At 40.3% G+C, this 19301-nt stretch overlaps 1 protein-coding gene across 1 annotated transcript; it reads left to right on the top strand.

Moving 5' to 3' along the window:
• The first annotated feature begins 15190 nt into the window (after nt 1–15190).
• On the top strand, nt 15191–18613 carry LOC138879753 (uncharacterized). The gene is made up of 3 exons (XM_070159385.1): nt 15191–15433; nt 15527–15840; nt 18610–18613. The coding sequence occupies exons 1-3, from the start codon at nt 15191–15193 to the stop codon at nt 18611–18613; spliced, it is 561 nt and encodes a 186-aa protein (XP_070015486.1).
• The last annotated feature ends 688 nt before the right edge of the window (nt 18614–19301 follow it).

The following is a 19301-nucleotide window of genomic DNA, read 5'->3' as shown; positions in this document are numbered from 1 at the left end:
ATTATGAAATACACTTTAATTTACATGCTTAAAAAGAAAAATAGAACATTCACAACATTCTTATATAAATAAAAAAGGTTAAAAGATATCCTACAATTCCAACCATAGATAAATGAGAAAAATAGTTTTCAAGAAGTAGTCAAATTGTCTTTAATTTTTAAAATCTAGGTTAAATAAAAAAGAAATATCTTTTCAAGAAGGAATCAATTATTTGCAATTCCAAATTCTCGAGAACTGTAACGACCCGGCCGGTCTGTTTGAGTATTTAGTCATTTTTCTCCTATTTATTGCCTCACCTATATTGTATTGTGGTTATGTGACTTGCCGAGGGTGTTCGATTTTGGTTTCGGGTGAGTTTCAGAGTGAAATGGGACACATAATCCCTAAGTTGGAGGCTTAAGTTGAAAGAATTGACCGACATTTCACTTTTTGTGTAGACGGCTCCGGAATGGAGTTTTGACTGTTCCAATAGCTTGGTATGGTGATTTTGGACTTAGGAGCATGTCCGGTTATTTTTTTGTTGGTTCGTAGGTCGTTCAGCTTGAATTGACAAAAGTTAGAAAGTTGAAGGTTTGGAAGGTTGAGAAGTTTGACTAGGAGTTAACTTTATTGATATCAGGGTCGGATTATGATTCTGAAAGTAGGAATAAGTTCATCTTTTCATTTATGACGTGTGCGCTTGAGATCAATCGGAGTTGTTATGGTATGATTCGGCATTAGTTTTGGAAGTCGGGTGGTCATAGTTTCAATAGGCTTGAATTGGGTTGCGATTCGTAGAATCGATGTTTTTTGATGTATTTTTTGTCCTCAATTAGGTCCGTTATGTGTTTCGAAATTTGTTGGTATATTCAGGCGGGGTCCCGGGGGCCCCGAGTGGAAATAGGATTGAAATCGGCTTTGTTTGGACTTAGTTGTTTTGCTGAAGCATCAGTTGTTCTGTTGTTATCGCACTTGCAGTGGGAGTGGCCAAGAGTGCAGACTCGCTGGTGCAAGTGAAGAAGCGCAAAAGCGGAAAGGGTGCCAGCCCAGGCCTGGGTCGTGGGTGCAGAGCCTGGCGCAGATGCGCATATGCAGGCGCAAGTTTTCTTCCGTAGAAGTAGAATTGGGAGGGGCTTGTGAAATACTACACGTGTGGTTGAAATTCCGCAGAAGTGAGCAGACGTGCGCAAAAGTGAAGGGAGCTAGCCTAAGTGAGGACCGCACCTGCAATGGAAATTCCGTAGATGCAGAGCTGTAAATGCGGCTGAGGGTTCGCAGGTACGAAATCGCTGGGCAGAAAAGGGGTGTGTTCGAGGGTTTATTTCATTCTTCATCTTTTTATCTTGAGAGCTTGGTTTGTGGCAAAATTTCAAAGGATTTTCAAGGAATTCATCGAGGTAAGTGATTCTAACTCGGATTTGGCTATTATACATGAATCCATCGTTATTTTTATCATTTAATTAGTGATTTGAGTTTAAAAAATTGGGAAAAATTGTGAAACTTCTTAGACCAAATTTTGGGGATTTGAAAGGCAATTTGAAGTCGGATTTGAGTAAATTTTGTATGGTTGGACTCGTTATCGAGCGGGTGTTCAGATTTTTATAAGTTTTGTCGGATTCCGAGACGCAAGCCTGTGGTTGACTTTTTTATTTTTCTTTAAAGATTGTAACTTTATTTTTCAGGGGAACTTCCTATAGTTTGTATTTATGGTATGAAGTTGTTTTGTCTAGTTTCGAGTAGTTCGGAGTAGGATAATCACGAAAAAGGCTTATTAGTGAATTGATGTGATTACCCGGCTGGTCGTCTTAAGAATTAACACTTTGATCCTCTATTAACTGCTTTACTCGTGTTTATTTCCGCTATTTTGATTTGTCGGGATGTTCGGTTTTGAGTTTTGGAGAGTTTTGGGACACTTAGTCCTTAATGAGAGCTTAAGTATTGGAAAGTTGACCATAGTAGGAACAACATGAAGACGACCTCGAAATGGAATTCTGATGGTTCCGTTAGCTTTGTTCGATGATTTCGGGCTTAGGGGCATGATCAGACTGTGTTTTGGGGGGTCCATATCTAATTTAGGCTTGGAATGCCGAAAGTCGAATTTTTGAAGTTTCCGGTTCGATAGTGAGATTTTGATCCGTGGGTCAGAATGGAATTCCGGAAGTTGGCGTAGCTCCTAGTGTTGAATGTGATGTGTGTGCAAAATTTTAGGTCATTCAGACGAGGTTTGATAGACTTTTTGATCGAAAGCATATTTTTAGAGTTTTGGAGTTCTTAGGCTTGAATCCGTGGTTGATTCGTTGTTTTGATGTTGTTTTAGATGTTTTAAGGATTGGTATAAGTTTGAACAGTGTTAGTACACTTGTTTGTTCTTTTGGTTGGGGTCCCGGAGGCCTCAGGATGTTTTCGGATAGTTGACGGAATGATTTGGAGTTTAGAGTTGCAGCTTCAGCTGCTGGTATATGTCAAAACCACACATGCGAAACTGCAGAAGCGGCAGAGAGATCACAAAAGCGGAAAAAGGAGAAGCTAGCAGGGGCAACAGAAGTAGGAGCTTCACCGCAGAAGTAGCCCCGCATTTGCGAAGAGTTAACCGCAGATGCGACCATGTCCTAACAGAAGCGGAACCACAGATGCGGTCCTAGGGCCGCAGAAGCAGAATAACTAGGCAGAAACATATAAATTCTTGCCTTTGCAAAATTTAGCTATTTTTCACCTCTTTCCAAACGGGAAGAAGCTTGGGGAGCACTTTTCAAGGGGTTCAGAGGAATTCATTGGGGTAAGGTCTTTGGTCCCTAACCTCGTTATTGGAATGACTTTTATCAATTTAAGCATGAAAAATTAAGGAAAATCAGTGGTAATTTGTGGGTTAAGGCTTGACTAATTAGAGGCCTTTGAGTGATGATTTGAGGGACCATTTGAGGTCCGATTTTGGTACTTTTGGTATGACTGAACTCATGAGAGTGTGAGAATTCTGGAAATGTAAATTTTACCTGATTCCGAGACGTGGGCCCGAGGGGCGTTTGGTTATTTTACCTAATTTCGCGTATTAGCTTAGAATTTCTTTGTAGAATCAATTACTTGAAGTGTTATTACATTATAAAATTTAATTGAATAGATTTAGGCCATTTGAAGTCGAGTATTCATTGCAAGAGCATGGTTTCAGATTGATTTGAGCTAGTTCGAGGTAAGTGACTTGCCTAACCTTGTGTGGGGGACTTTCCCCTTAGGATTTGGAATATTTTGTAATTGAGATGCCTCGTACGTGAGGTGACGAGTGCGTACTTGTGCTAATTGTTGGAAATCCAATGTTTTTATTAAGTAATTATTAGTATGTTTCCTTTCCTATTTTTACCAATTGCACTATTAAGCTTGTTCTTAGCTTAGGAAAGCATGTCTAAGTAATTTAATTGTTGTATTTGCTCAAACTGCCTTACATGAATTCTGTGCAGCATGTTAGGCTAAAATTACTTATTTGTCTTAATATGAAATTTGACATTTCTGAATATCTTCCTGTTGCTGCTGTGCATTTACATTGGGACTACGGATGTGGGATTCCGGTAGCTCCCCCTTTGTCTGTTTACATTTGGGACTTCGGATGTGGGATTCCGGTAGATCCCCCTGCACAGTTATATGGAACTACGGGAATGCACCCGGTAGATTCCCCCAGTACTGGGTATTTACATTTGAGACTACGGAACGTGATTCCGGTAGATCCCCGCACATTATGAGTTGGACTACGGGACGGGATCCCGAGAGATCCATTGGATATGTATATTTGGGACTCCAGGACGGTATCTTGGGAGATCCCCGATTGTTATTTTGGTGCTGAGCCGCATTTCTTTCTGTGTTTACTTGCCTCTGTAATAGTTGTTGTTGTCCTTTATATCCTGTGTTACTTTTACTGTTGTACTTCATTACACTGCTCTGTTTAACATGTTGATACCTAATTTTTCCTTATATATTTTTAATATGAAAAATACCTTCAAAATAGCATATATATGCATATATAAGCATGTCCAGGATTTTTATTATTTTTGCCATAATTTTAAGGTTTTAAATTGATTTATTTTCTCCCCTTTTATCTATAAAATCCCAATAATTATTTTCAAAATTATTGTTTTGATAATTCATCTATTGAATTTCTATATTTATGCCAAAACATAGCTAAATTAATTTTTATATATTTATATAGCTAAATTTAGTATTTTTAAAGCTAAATTGCACATAATTGCAATATTAGTCCTTTTATGATTTACTTATGTTTTATATGCATAAAATTGGATCCTGTATTTTTTAAATCGCTAATTATGTATTATAAATCATTTTAGCATTTTAAATTATTTTTCAGAAATTATCTACTATTTTTTATAAATTAAATAAGGAAAAACTAGCTATTTAAATTATAGCCAAATTGGCTTTCAATTATAGCCAAATCGGACCCCAATTCCCAGCCCAATTTTACAATTAAAAAAACCCCGACCCACCTTCCCCATTTAATCTCGACCGTTGATCTCCCATATCAACGATCCACGTTAGCTCTTTCCTTTTTTAATCAAACGACCCCCAAACCCTACCCCCATTCTCTCATTTGCACCGCCTCTGAATCCCCCCTCTCCCAAATTCTCTCTCAAGTCACCCTAACCCTAATCACCATTACCGACGAGAACCTCCTTCCTATGGTGTTCTCGTGCTTTCTCCGTCCACCTCTAGTCTCCTATACTCCATGGCTCTTCGACTTTATGAGTCCTTGAGAAGATCTCAAGGGAAGCCAACCTGTTCTGGTTTGAAACTCGTTCACTGGCCTGTCTCCGGCCATTTTAATTTGTAAGAAAGGATTTCCTCTTGTTTTTCGTTTGAATCCATGAGTTTTAACCGATTTTCTTCGTCTCTATTATTTTCCAAAAACCCTAGATTCACTACTGTTCGATTCTTCTTAGTCTTTATAGATCCGAGGTGATTCAAGTAATATTAAGCATTTTCCTATAAAAATCTCCCGTTTTAACTAACTATATTGATTTTAGTCGCTCTTTTCTAAACTAGGGTCTCTGAAAATCCTTTTCTTCAAAACGCTTTCTGGTTTTAAGTGTTTAGTCCCCTGTGTCTATGTGTTTGATTGATTTTGTTGAGTTCTTCCTTAGCCCTAACTAGCCTATGCTAAAACCCCCAATTTTTGACACTTTGTTTGGATTCTGCACTTGTCGGTGTTATTTGATATAGGCCAATGTTCTAGGCTTTGATTTACATGATTACTTCTTCGTTTAATTAGAATATCTTGTGATTTTACCCTAGTATGCCTCTATTAGGGTTTCAGATTCGATTGTTTACATTTACACTTGGTTTAGTTGCTTATTCATTAAAAACCTATATCATTTTCCCTAAATTAGTATTATTGTGAATCCTTATTCACTAATTTGGTATGGTAATACCTATATACTGATTTCCAGTTATTTTCCTATTTCTACGACCTTTGATTATTTCTTGTCGTATTTACGATTAATTGTGGTACTTGCTGATTCTTATTGATTGTTCCCTTAATTGAACTTTTGTTCATTTACCCTTAATTACCCACCCAGTACTTAAGTATTTTATTTTCTTTCCTTAATTATATGCCTCGCTCTTTATCATTAACTGGTTACCCCTTTACTAGAAGAGAACCTTGCTGATTTTGTACATGATTAATTATGTAATTTTTCCTAATTACTGGATGATTGATTCTTTACCTTATTTTACTCTGCTCTCAACTACTATATAAATGACACTCTTCTACAGTCTTAGACATGAACAATTAGTTCAAAAGAACACACACATACATAAAATTCTCTCTTCTCTCTCTCTCTCTCTCTCTGCTACTTGTGCTAACTGCTTTTCTAGCCGGCTGAAATATAAGGCTAGACTGTGGAACTTTACTTGCTTTACTTTCTGCATTTTGCTTCCTTAACTGGTATGTTCCTAGTTCAATTCTGAAACTCAACTCTATGTGTTCCATGTCTGTTAATCCATGTCTCCTTCTGCACTAACTTAATAGCTTATGTATTTAATTGCTCTTCTTATTTACTGCTTTATGCATCATGCTTAAGTTTGCCCTCTCTTGTTCAAGTGTGTACTCAGCATGTCTGGGTATCACTTGTCTTGTTTGATACTCGGCCAGCATGTCTACTTGAGTTCTTGTTTATTTCCCTCAACTAGTATGCCATGTTAGTATCATAGATTTCTAATGTACCTGATTAACACTAAGCAGCATGACTAATTATGTGTAATAGATCCCTGTCCTCAACATGACTACTCCCATACCCTGTCCCTATGTCTTATTACTATTCTAATTTTGAGCATGATTCCCTTGTTAACACTTTGAAGTAGTAGTTTTGTGTCCTGGAGGCCAATCGGTTGCTACTTGTTCTTTGTACCTGCTGGTCTATATGCTTATCTTCTCATCCATGTTTACGCGTTTCTGATTTGGGCTCTCTGTGTCCCCAACCCCTTACTTCCCTGTTTGTGAATGTTGAAATGATACTATTCTTTGAACTTGTTCTGGGTCTGCTGGCTTGTTCCAAGTTGTTGTTGCTTCTATTCCCTTCTCCTTTAAAAATTGTTTTTCCCTAAGCAACCCTTCTGTTGTTTTGCAAACTTATTCCAAACATGCTATTTCAAAATTGTTTTCCAATTCAACATTTTCAAAACTATGCTAAGCACTCTCACTCTACTATTAGACCACTAAGTTCTGCACCTTTTGTGTGAGCCTTGCCTTGGGACCCTTGAGCTCCCTCTAAACTTGGACACATAAAAGTTGGTCTTTCCACACTGCACTTACCTTGTCTTTGGCTATGATATCTGGGTGTGAGCATTGCCCGGGATCCCTTGAGGTCCTTATGGAACTCTAACGTACCCAGATATGAGAAGGGCTATGAAACAATCTTGGCACTTGTGGTGATTTATTACATAACTCAGGGAGGAAGTCCGACTCAGACTCTCTATAGTGTAATCTCTTATTTTTCATTTCTACTTATGTAATTTATTTCAATGTCGGTCTGTAATAATCTGTTGTAAACATGTATTGGGACTACCTAGTCAAAAAGGGGAGGGCAGTTATACATTCTATCAACATCAATGGGTAGATACCATGTCTTAAGTTTGCATTTCCTATGTGTGCATTAGAATCCATGTGTAAGATCAACCCATTCAAAGCATGTCATGCATTAGATACCATGTTCTTAGGTTTATTGTTTCAGCATCTCATTTGGCATAACTTTATCACTTAGAAATCCTGCTTTAGGCTAAATAACAACATTAATATGAAACTGTTGCTCCTGCACTTAGAAACCATGCTCTAGGAATTATGCATATTCTGCAATTTTCATATGTGCACGTTAGATACCCTATTTTTAGGATCTCCCTCAGCTACACCTAGTTAAACTACTAATGCATGAAAAAAGGACATAAAACAGTGTCGTGTTTGATTATCCTATTTAAGCAAAACTGGTCATAATCATGCATGTCTTTGCAACATTTAGAACATCATGCCTTTAGGTAAAATAATTTTTAACAGTTTTCAATAATCCTGGTGACTGTTGCATATTATGTTATGCCTAGGCAAGCCTTAGGTAGTAAACTTAAATAAAACCAGAACCGTCTTTATGATTAGTGTTTGACTGTCAACGTGTTAAAAATCAGTAGGCAAGCCTGATTCAGACTTCTTTTCCGAGTCATGTAATAAACCTAGTTCTGTTGTTATCACTTAGATACCTTGTTTAGGATCTGAATTCAGACCGTAATTGTGTATGAGTCATGTTGTTTATGTGTACTGTGTGTGGAGGTATATCTGAGCCTTTCATTTTTGTTTTCCATGCTTCCCTTACTTGAAGTCCTACCTGTTTATTGTATGTCGCCTTAGTATTTTGCCTTTAAACTTGAGGGTCTGCCTAGAACCTCCTTTTATAGGATAGGAGTCCTAAATTCCTCCGGGACTGATAGGAAGGGACAGGTAACAACATACAATAGGGGTCGAGAGCAACCCTCGCTTTAATTACCTTCACGGGGCGGGAAAGGGTAGATATGGACATGATGACCGGTGCGTTAATACCACGTGTAGCCTCTCTTTGAGAAGTGTTATACCGGGTATTGCACTGATTTGATCCATATTATAAACAAACCTAGGACACCCCGCTTTACATTCACAAATGTGATTAGATTGTAATTCCTTTAAACTCTTGCTTTTCATTAATTGCTTTTCAAACATCTGTAATCTTAAACTTAAATCCCCTACTATTTGAGTCATACTTGTTTATTTTCTAATTGTACAAATTCACAAAAACTGTTTAGCCTGGAACCACACTAGTGGATCCTGAGGGGTGCCTAACACATCCCCCTTGGGATAATTTCAAGCTCTTACCCTGTCTCTGGTTACCAAACGTAGTTATAAATGAACCCTATAGGTGTCCTAACGCACCTTAAATCGTTAGGTGGTGACTTTTCAAAATACAAACCCTTTTCCCAAAAGTAAAGAGTTGTCCCAACCAAAATGTCATAAACCCGATTTCGTGAAGGAAAAAGGGGGCGCGACAGCATGGCGACTCTGCTGGGGATATTTAGGCTTTTACCATTTCATACCGTTTTTGTGAATTAGTACCCCTTCCTATGTGCAATTACTTGTTTAATTTATTTAAGCATTTAATTTCTTCTTCAAAAGCAAAACTTACATATCTTTCTTGTTTCCTTCCTTTAAACTATTTTAAATTATGAAACTGCTGTATTTATCGCTTTCTTAATGTGCAAATACATGTCAACATGCTTTTAATTATTGCATAATCATGCTCAACATCATACTCCAATCGTGCCAAACAAATACTATAGCAACGCTTGATGAGCGGTTGCGCCCTCTCTATATCATTACCCCTAAATTCAGAAAGGCTTTTTTGCGGTAAAATTAGTCGATCAATAATGCAGTCGACAGTTCTGTGCCTTCCCCCTTGAGTTGTCCGCTCAAGGGTACCAGTCTAAAACCCCATAGAAACCTTACTCACTTTAAATTGTGCATGTATCATGGTCAAACCTAGCCGGGTCAGTTATGTTGTCCACATAATGATCCTTTAAGATATCCTTGTCCAAAGTCCATTAGGTTTCTCTAAACCCAAACGGACATCATCACGTTCTGTGCATTTATTTGGAGAACTAAATGCTTCATTCTAATTGTTGATATTAAATAGTCGAGTCTGGTGGGGGTAAGTGCCTAACCTTGTTTGTCTTGCAGAAAATGAAGACCAGGTTCGGTATGGTTAGCACACCCTCACTCTTACTAGACTGGTGGATGAGTCTTCCATCAAATGACCAAATCAATGAGTGGAAAGAGAGGGCCGCCAAAGCTAGCGAAAAGTTGGAATATCTAGAATACAGTCTACTGGAATTGGAAGGAAAAGTGAGGAAGAGAGTCGCCGACTGCCAGAATGCTGAGGGAAACGAAGGAGAACACCTGGCAAAGGCATTTTTACTAGTGAACCTACGCGAGCTGGAGAATTTGATCAACGAGAGCATTCAAACTGAGAAAGGTCCTTCTGGGACCAAATAGATAGAAATTTACTTTTTCGCTTTATGAATGTAACAAGGCCAATGGCCATTAGTGACTTTTATTTCTTGCTTATTTAGTGTTGTTTCGGGATTCGCCTATCTTTAACAATAAAATGAGGAATTTAGCATTAAAAGTTCTATAAATCTTTTTGTCGCTAGGCCTACCTCGGGCACAAAGAGGTTCCAAATTAGGACACGTTTTACATTCCCGCACTATGTGTTTAAATATTGCAATACTTTTATAATCCTCACTGACTTGATTACCTTTTGTTTTTATTTTTGTTTTATTATTCCCCCTCCCCAAAGGTTAGTTCGTGCACTCTGGCATCATCATCTTATTTTGCAAGATCTAGGGGCCCTCCACCCACTCCTCCTCTTAGTCCTATTAAAGGCAAGAACAAAGACAAACTGTAAGATTTAAGCGACACAACTGAACGGGTAGAGGCCACTGATGGCCAGGGTATTCGGGTTCCTAACGAGAATCTGTCACAACTTGAACAGAAACTATTGAAATTCCAGGAAGAGCTCGATCAGGTTTGAAATCTGGAAAACCTATCATTTTCCCTCAAAACCCCACATATCAACTTCCCCAACACTCAAAACCCTACACCTCCTCACATATCCCAAAACAGCAGAATCATCCCGCGCCTCACCATCACACTGATCCACCAAAGAACAAATGTAACACTTTCCCTACCCCAAACAATGCTCCACTACTCATCCCAGAACCTCAGAACTCCACAAAGAACCATTTTCGCACCCATACACCAGGCCACCATAATACTTCTATCTATGCGGAGACTATGCCACACTCCACCCAACCTATCTCAGGCACACTTGAGTCCGATGAAAAGGATCTGCTTATCAGGAACTTGGCCGAGGAACTTAAGAAATTGACCATCCGGATTCAAGGCGTTGAGGGAAGCAAAGGAATTGAGGGGCTGAACTACGAGGACCTTTGCAGCCTGATGTCGACCTGCCTGAGGGGTACAAACCTCCTAAGTTCAAAATGTTTGATGGTAGGGGTGATCCAAGGGTCCATCTGAGGACATATTGTGACAAGCTGGTTGGAGTAGGGAAGGATGAAAGGATCCGCATGAAGTTGTTCATGAGGAGTTTGAAAGGAGATGCATTATCTTGGTACATCGTCCAATATCCCAAGAAGTGGTCAAGCTGGGTAGGCATGGCATCTGACTTTATGGACAGATTCAGGTTTAATACAGAAAACGCACCAGACGTGTTCTATATCCAGAATTTGAAGAAGAAGCCCACTGAGACGTTTGCGAGTATGCTACTCGTTGGAGGTCCGAAGCTACTAAGGTCAGACCTGCCTTAGAAGAGGAGCAAATGAACAAGTTCTTTGTTCGGGCTCAAGACCCGCAGTACTGTGAACAGATGATGATGATTGAGAACCACAAGTTCTCCGACATTATCAAATTAGGTGAGAGAATTGAAGAAGGTATTAAAAGTGTATGGTTACAAATTTCAAGGACTTGCAAGCTACAAATAAGGCTTTACAGTCCGATGGTGTGTCCAAGAAAAGGGACGTAGGGGCCGAGATGGTTGCACAAAGGATCAAGTCTCCCCTTAAATACCAAGCTTACCCAATACCTCCACTCACATACCATCCAACCCCAAATTACCAAGCACCCTCACCCTCATACCAAGCTCCGCCACCAACTTATCAGTCATCTCCACCTCCTACATATCAACCTACTTCACCCAGATACTCCCAACCCGCTCATGTCTACCAAACCTATAATGCTCAACCATCCCATTATCAATCACCCCCTGCACGCCAAAATTTCCCTAGACCCCGACCTAATTTCGATTGCAGACCTCCAAAACAATATACAACCATCGCTGAACCCATTGACCAGTTGTATGAGAGGCTCAAAGTTGTTGGTTATGTCACCCCCATCCCAGATACAACCCCTGAGAATCCTTCTCAGTGGGTTAACCCCAATAAATCTTGTGCATACCCCTCCGGCATGAAAGGGCACACCATCGATAAATGCTGCTCCTTGAAAGACAAGATACAGTCCTTGATTGATAACAAGATCATTGTGGCAAAGGAGCCCGCTCCAAACATCTACAACAACCCTCTACCAGACCATAAGGGTGGAGGTATCCACATGATTGAAATAGAAGATGACTGGGATCCCGAGGGATCAATTGGGTTGATCGCAAAAGGTGATAACACAAAGAAACCAACAATTACTCTTAATCCAATCATAGTCCAGATCCAACCGTTTGAGGATGCTAGGTGAATATGTCTATACCTCTTGAGTTTGAAGCAGCACCATCCGCAAAGACACCGGTACCAATTGAAGTTGAATTCGTGTCTCCGAAAAATGCACGTGCACCATTTGAGGTTGTAGTCTTGCCACCCAAGGCGTATGTTCCATTCGAAGTAAGGATAGTCGCATCAGTACCAGTGGCGATGTCAACCATGCTACCATTCTATACAAATGTTGTACCCTGGGACTATACAACTGAGGTGAGAAGGAAAGGCAAGGCCAGGATTGAAGAAACTGTCGCAACACAGGGTATGACAAGAACTGGTAGAGTCTATACCCCTAAAAATTTAGATGAATCAAGCAAGCAGGCCTCCAACCGGCTGCCCCTTATTGAGACAGGTCCGGACGACCTTTGGAGGAAAATATAGGGCAAGGAATATTCGGTCATCGACCAGTTAAACAAGGTGCCAGCACAAATATCCATTCTCCCATTGCTGTAAAATTCTGAGACACACAATAATGCTTTGTTAAAGGTGCTAAATGAAGCGTACGTACCAAGTAACATCACTAGTGGGGAAGTGGATAATATGGTAGGACAAGTGCTGGAAAGCCATAAGATCACCTTTCATGAGGACGAGCTGCCACTTGAAGGGCTGGGGCAGAACAAAGCACTGCACATCACCGTGCAATACAAAGATTATTTCATCACCAGAATCCTGATTGATGGAGGTTCCAGTCTTAACATTTGTTCGCTGGTAACACTCAAGAGGTTGGGTAAAGGGCTACATGAGATAAAGAATGGAGCAATCGATATGAAAGCTTTGAATGGTTCTCAGAGGTCCACCATTGGTGAGATTAGTCTATGCCTGCAGATGAGACCAACCTGGTTCGAGGTTGATTTCCAGGTGATAGATGTACCAGCATCTTACAACTTGCTGCTGGAACGGCCATGGATTTATGCTGCTGGGGCCGTATCATCAATGCTACATCATGCAGTAAAGTTCAAATGGAATCACTAGGAAGTGACCATTCACGGCGACGGTAACAACCCTATATACAGTCGCCAGACCATTCCGGCAATCCAGGGAAGAAGGAGCGAGTGGAGAAACTTACCACCATATTGAGAGAGTCAATGCTATTGACAAAGACAAATGGTAGGATAGAAAAATCAAGAGTATACTAAGTTGGAGCGGGTATGAACCTGGCAAAGGGCTCAGCAAGAACCTCCAAGGAATCTCTAAACCTATAAAACTCGAGAAACATGGCACTAACTTAGGCTTGGGATATGAATACACCTGGGAAGAATTCAGTAACTGGTCGCCACCATGGCGTGGTCCTTACTATCCACTAGAGCATCCAATACCGCATCTAGAACAGACCTTCCAACAGGCCGACATTATTTATGGGTCAGATGAAGAAGAAGCACTTGCAGCAGTGAGGAACTTGTTTCTAGAGGACAGTGATATGGACTGTTGTGTTATTCTCGAGGAGGAGGGGGGAGGAAGGCCCTTCCATATAGGCTATGAGCAGAGGGGTGCATCTCAACAATTGGACCATCAGGACAACCAAAGCCCGATGAGCCTCGGGGTAGCAAGACTATACCAAGTATTATTCATTGTTTTTACTAAATGATTTTTTTTTCGCATTTTTCAATTCCCGCAATAAGATCTTCGATGTTCAAAACAGTTATTCAATTTATCAAAAGCATTTTTGATTTTTCTTATGAATTAATATTTATTGCTATCGTTTTCTCTCCTTGCTTTACCAATACAACATTACTATTACTTGTCCTGATGAACCAATGACTGTGACATGCAATGAGACAACACAACAAACGGACATTGATTCAGGGGAAGATGACATACCTGACGAGATTGTCAAAGAAGTTGAGAATTTTGAGAACAGACCTAAGTCCAACCTGGACAAAACGAGATTGTCAACTTGGGAGATGTAGAAAACATCAAGGAAATACGAATCAGCATTCACCTATCACCATCAGAGAAGGGAGAATACACAGAATTTCTAAAGAGTATGATGACATATTTGCCTGGTCATATGATGACATGACTGATCTGAGTACGTCTATTATGGCTTACAAACTTCCAACCGATCTAATGTGTCCACTGGTAAAGCAAAAACTCAGAAAGGTCAAGCCTGATATGAGTTTGAAAATCAAGGAAGAAGTCACCAAGAAGATCAACGCTAAGGTTCTTAGGGAAGTAGAATACCTGACATGGTTAGCCAACATTGTGCTAGTGCCAAAGAAGGATGGGAAGGTCAGAGTCTGTGTCGACTACCGAGATCTCAACAGGGCCAGTCCGAAAGATGACTTCCCTTTGTCAAATATACACATCCTGATTGACAATTGCATCAAGCATGAGCTACAGTCATTCGTAGATTGCTTCGCTGATTATCATCAGATCTGGATGGATGAGGAAGATGCTGAGAAGACAGCTTTCATTACGTCGTGGGGAGTGTACTGTTACAAGATGATGCCATTCGGCCTGAAGAATACAGGGGCCACCTACATGAGGGCCATGTCTACCATCTTCCATGATATGATATACAAGGAGATAGAGGTATATGTGGATAATGTTATTATCAAATCCAAGAAGGCCACTGACCACATAGAAGATCTGAGGAAGTTCTTCAATAAACTGCGGAGATACAACTTGAAACTAAACCCTGCAAAATGCGTATTTGGGGTTCCTGCTGGGAAATTTCTTGGGTTTATTGTGAGCCACCAAGGAATAGAACTGGATCCATCGAAAGTCGAATCCATTCAAGAACTACCACAGCCAAAGAACAAGAAGGATGTGATGAGTTTCTTGGGAATGCTTAACTACATCAGCCGATTCATAGCACAGTCTACAGTTATCTGTGAGCCAATCTTTAAGATGTTGAAGAAGGACACTGCCACCAAATGGACCGATGACTGCTAAAAGGCCTTCAACAAAATCAAAGAGTATTTGTCAATGCCACTAGTCTTAGTCCTGCCCGAGCCAGGTAGACCCTTATTACTCTACCTTGCAGTGTTGGATGGAGTTTTCAGCTACGTTCTGGGGCAGCATGATGAAACAGGGAGGAAGGAACAAGCCATTTATTATCTCAGTAAGAATTTCACCCCCCTACAAGGCCCGGTATTCTCTATTGTAACGCACATGTTGTGCTTTGACTTGGGTAGCTCAGAAGCTGAGACATTACTTCTGCGCCTATACTACATATCTCATATTGAGGATGGATCCTTTGAAGTACATCTTTCATAAGCCCATGCCACTGGCAAGCTAACCAAGTGGAAAATTCTGTTGAGTGAGTTTGACATTGTTTACATAACTCACAAAGCGGTCAAGGGACAGGCACTGGCAGACCGCCTTGCCGAAAACCCCGTGGATGGAGGATACGAACCCTTAAAAATGTATTTTCATGATGAAGTAGGAGAAGACATTGCAAAATCCTATGACGGTTGGAGAATGTTCTTCGATGGAGTAGAAAACTTCAAAAGAGTTGGCATAGGAGCAGTCCTAATATCAGAAACTAGTCAGCATTATCCGGTGTCTGCCAAACTCAGGTTCCCCTGCACCAAAAATATGGACGAGTATGAAGCCTACATCTTAGGACTCAAAATGGCCATTGACATGAACGTTCAAGAGCTACTAGTGATTGGAGATTCAGACTTGCTTATACATCAGGTACGAGGAGAATGGACAACCAAGTACTCCAAGATACTCCCGTATCTACATCAAGTATAGGAATTGAGAAAGAGGTTCACGAAGACGGAATTCCAGCATGTTCCAAGAATCCAGAATGAGTTTGCCGATGTATTAGCTATCCTATTATCTATGATACAACATCCCGACAAGAATTTCATTGATCCTATTCGAGTGAAAATCCATAATCAGCCAGCTTATTGTGCCCATGTTGAAGAGGAAGCAGACGGAAAGCCTTGGTTTCATGATATCAAGGAATATTTGGCAAAAAGAGAGTACCCGAAGCTTGCTAATCCTACTCAGAAATGCACACTTAGGAGATTGTCCAACAACTTCTTTCACAGCGAAGGAATCCTGTATAGGAGGACTTCCAATTTAGGATTATTAAGATTTGTCGATGCAAAGGAAGCATCCAGGCTACTAGAGGAAATTCATGCTGGGACCTGCGGTCCACATATGAATGGTTTACTCTTAGTAAAGAAGATACTTCGGACTGGTTACTTTTGGATGACTATGGAAACGGACTGCATCCAGTATGTCCGACAATGCCACCATTGTCAGATACATGCAGGCATGATAAAATTACCTCCAAGCGAGCTTAACACAACAAGCTCATCGTGGTTGTTCGTCGCTTGGGGGGTGGATGTTATTGGACAAATCCAGCCTGCTACTTCCAACGGACACAAGTTTATCCTAGTAGCCATCGACTATTTCACCAAATAGGTCAAAGCAGCATCTTACAAAGTAGTGACTAAGAAAGTCATGGCAGACTTTGTCCGCGGCCGTATTGTTTGTCGATTTGGGATTCCAGAGTCAATCATTACAAATAATGGCTTCAACCTCAACAGCTATTTGATGAAATCTATGTGCGAAACTTTCAAGATCAAACACAAGAATTCCACAGCCTACATGCCTCAGATGAATGGAGCTATAGAAGCCGCCAACAAGAATATCAAGAAGATATTGAGGAAAATGATAAGGAATCATAGAAAATGGCACGAGAAGTTATCATTTTCTCTTCTTGGGTATCGTACCACGGTCCGCACATCAACCGGGGCAACCCCCTTCATGCTGGTTTACTGTACAGAGGCTGTCATTCCCGCTGAGGTAGAAATTCCTTCCCTAAGGATCATACAATAAGCTGAGCTCGACGATGCAGAGTAGGTAAAAAGTCGTTATGAGCAACTAGCCCTTATAGACAGAAAGAGAATGAATGCAGTCTGCCATGGTCAACTCTATCAGAATAGAATGTCCAGAGCCTTCAACAAAAGAGTCAAGCCAAGACAGTTCACACCGGGGCAGCTGGTGTTAAAGAAAATTTTCCCGCATCAAGATGAAGCCAAAGGGAAGTTCTCTCCCAACTAGCAAGGTCCATACATGGTTCACCAGATTTGACAGGAGGAGCCCTCATACTTCCAGAAATGGATGGAGAAGTCTGGCCAAAGCTGATCAATTCAGATGCAGTCAAGTGTTACTATGTATAATCTTTATGCTTTTCTTATATGGTGTAAATTGAACACGCCTGACCAGATTCATGTTTAAGAGGGGATACGTAGGTAGCCCTATGGGTTCGGTCATAATACAATAAAAATTTCATTCCCCCCCCCTCCGCAATTGAAAACTGGGGCAGAATCTTGAGTAGGACCCTCAAAGTTCCAAAGTAATTTCAGCCGATCGCCGCACGAGCAACAGTCAGAAACGTCAACCCATCAAACTGGGGCAGAATTTTGAGAAGGACCCTCAAAATTCCGTAACAAGAGAGGTTGCAATGTCCTGAACTACATCACAGTCGTCGGTTCATCTAAAAGCCTCATACTTTTACAAAATCATGCATGTATATTATTGAAACTGCTTTGTTTAGCAACGCTACCCCAATAATACAGACGGTATCACCAGATCAAAGCCGAACGAGTCAAGCAAAGCCAGAAGGGATACGAACTAACCTTCCCCCTTACAAAACTCACGATTTTTCTTTGAATGAAGGCACTAGGATTGCGTAATCCCTTAAACATACTGTACGCTAGGGGACAAACATTGTTCTAGAATACGACTCTCCGAACCGTTGTACTTGCCAGTATTTGCTATCAGCACACACTAGTGATATCCCATATGTCACGATGCTCCCAGTTATCACAACGTCACAATCTGCTATCAACTAAGAAAACTCTATTGTCATTTGTTATTTTATTTCTTACATAAGTCTACTATTCTGCTTTCTAATATTAAACACTGTCTACATCTGCATTTCATAAGGCTACCATTCTGCCTTCCAATTTGCATAAGGCTACCATTCTGCCTTTCGAGACTAAACGATGTCTCCATCTGCATTGCATAAGGCTACCAATCTGCCTTCCAATTTGCATAAGGCTACCATTCTACCTTCCGAGACTAAACGCTGTCTCCATCTGCATCTTCATTGCATAAGGCTACCATTCTGCCTTCCGAGACTAAACGCTGTCTCCATCTGCATTCTTGCATAAGGGTACCATTCTTCCTTCTGAGACTAAACGATGTCTCCATTCGCATTTGCATTGCATAAGGCTACTATTCTGCCTTCCAATATGCATAACGCTACCATTTTGCCTTCCGAGGTTAAGCTCTACCTCCACCTGCATTCACATCTTTGCATAAGGCAACTTTTTTGCCTTTCGAGGCTAAGCTCGGTCTCCAATTTTCTTCGAAACTAAGCACTACCCCAAGCACTATTTATCTCGCTCCTCTTATGGACTAAGATCTGCCCTTCAATTCGCAAGACTAAGCTTTGTCTTGTCCGCATCATACTATTGCATCCTTCATGGGCTGAAATATCGCCAACTCATCCAAAGGCATCATCGTTCGGAGGCACCATCTTCATAGCCCGAGAACACCATGTCATGGCCTGAGGATCTCTTTCAATCTTTTGCATATCATTATTCAAAGGCGTCATGGTTCGGAGGCACCATCCTCATAGCCCAAGAACATCATTTCATGGCCTATGAATCCCTTATCATACGCTTCATAGCCCAGGACATCATGGTCTAAGGACATCATTCCCATCGTCCGAAGACAACTTTCATGGTTCAACGGGAATTTGCATCATGTTTAAATTTATGCACAGTATACGCTTTTATTGTTTCTATTTGCAGGTAAGCTGGCGAGCGACGACTATCCCACCAGGAGTGATCCCTCTCCAGTTCCATCAGCCATAACAAACCTAACCATTCTCGTAAACTATCCACTCACCCAGCCCTAGATATCGTGTCCGTTCTTGAAATGTCTTCATCGGTATACTCCGCATGTGAATCCGGAACTACATATGGCCTGATTCCTATGAAACAAGGGATATATAGGCAGCTCAGGAGCCAGGGTATGGCCTAACCTCTTCAAACCGTTTCGCTCGGTCAAACTTGGCCATCATTTCTTTACCCGGAAACTCTTTCATTCTTCCTGGGTAAAGAGGGGCAGCTGTTGATACCCAATTTTTCCCTATATATTTTCAATATGCAAAATACCTTCAAAATAGCATATATATGCATATATAAACATACCCAAGGTTTTCATTATTTTCCATAATTTTAAGGTTTCAAATTGATTTATTTTCTCCGTTTTTATCCATAAAATACCCAATAATTAGTTTAAAATTATTATTTTGATAATTCATCTATTAGATTTATATATTTATTCCAAAATATGGCTAATGTAATTTTTATATACTTTTATAATTATATTTAGTATTTTTAAAGCTAAATTGCACATAATTGCAATATTATCCCTTTTAAGATTTAATTATATTTTATATGCATAAAATTGGATCCTGTATTTTTAAAATTGCTAATTA

The sequence above is a fragment of the Nicotiana sylvestris genome, chromosome 10, assembly GCF_000393655.2.
Source record: "Nicotiana sylvestris chromosome 10, ASM39365v2, whole genome shotgun sequence".
In the NCBI taxonomy this organism is placed as follows: Eukaryota; Viridiplantae; Streptophyta; class Magnoliopsida; order Solanales; family Solanaceae; genus Nicotiana; species Nicotiana sylvestris.
The sequence above is the reverse complement of the archived record's forward strand: the minus strand, read 5'-3'. Positions and strand labels throughout refer to the sequence as shown.

Bases quoted from the DNA above. Each gene is read 5' to 3' on its own strand.
- LOC138879753 (XM_070159385.1), top strand. From the start codon at position 15,191: ATGTATTTTCATGATGAAGTAGGAGAAGACATTGCAAAATCCTATGAC. The intron at 15,434-15,526 runs GTGATTGGAGAT...CATCAAGTATAG, and splicing joins TGAACGTTCAAGAGCTACTA to GAATTGAGAAAGAGGTTCAC.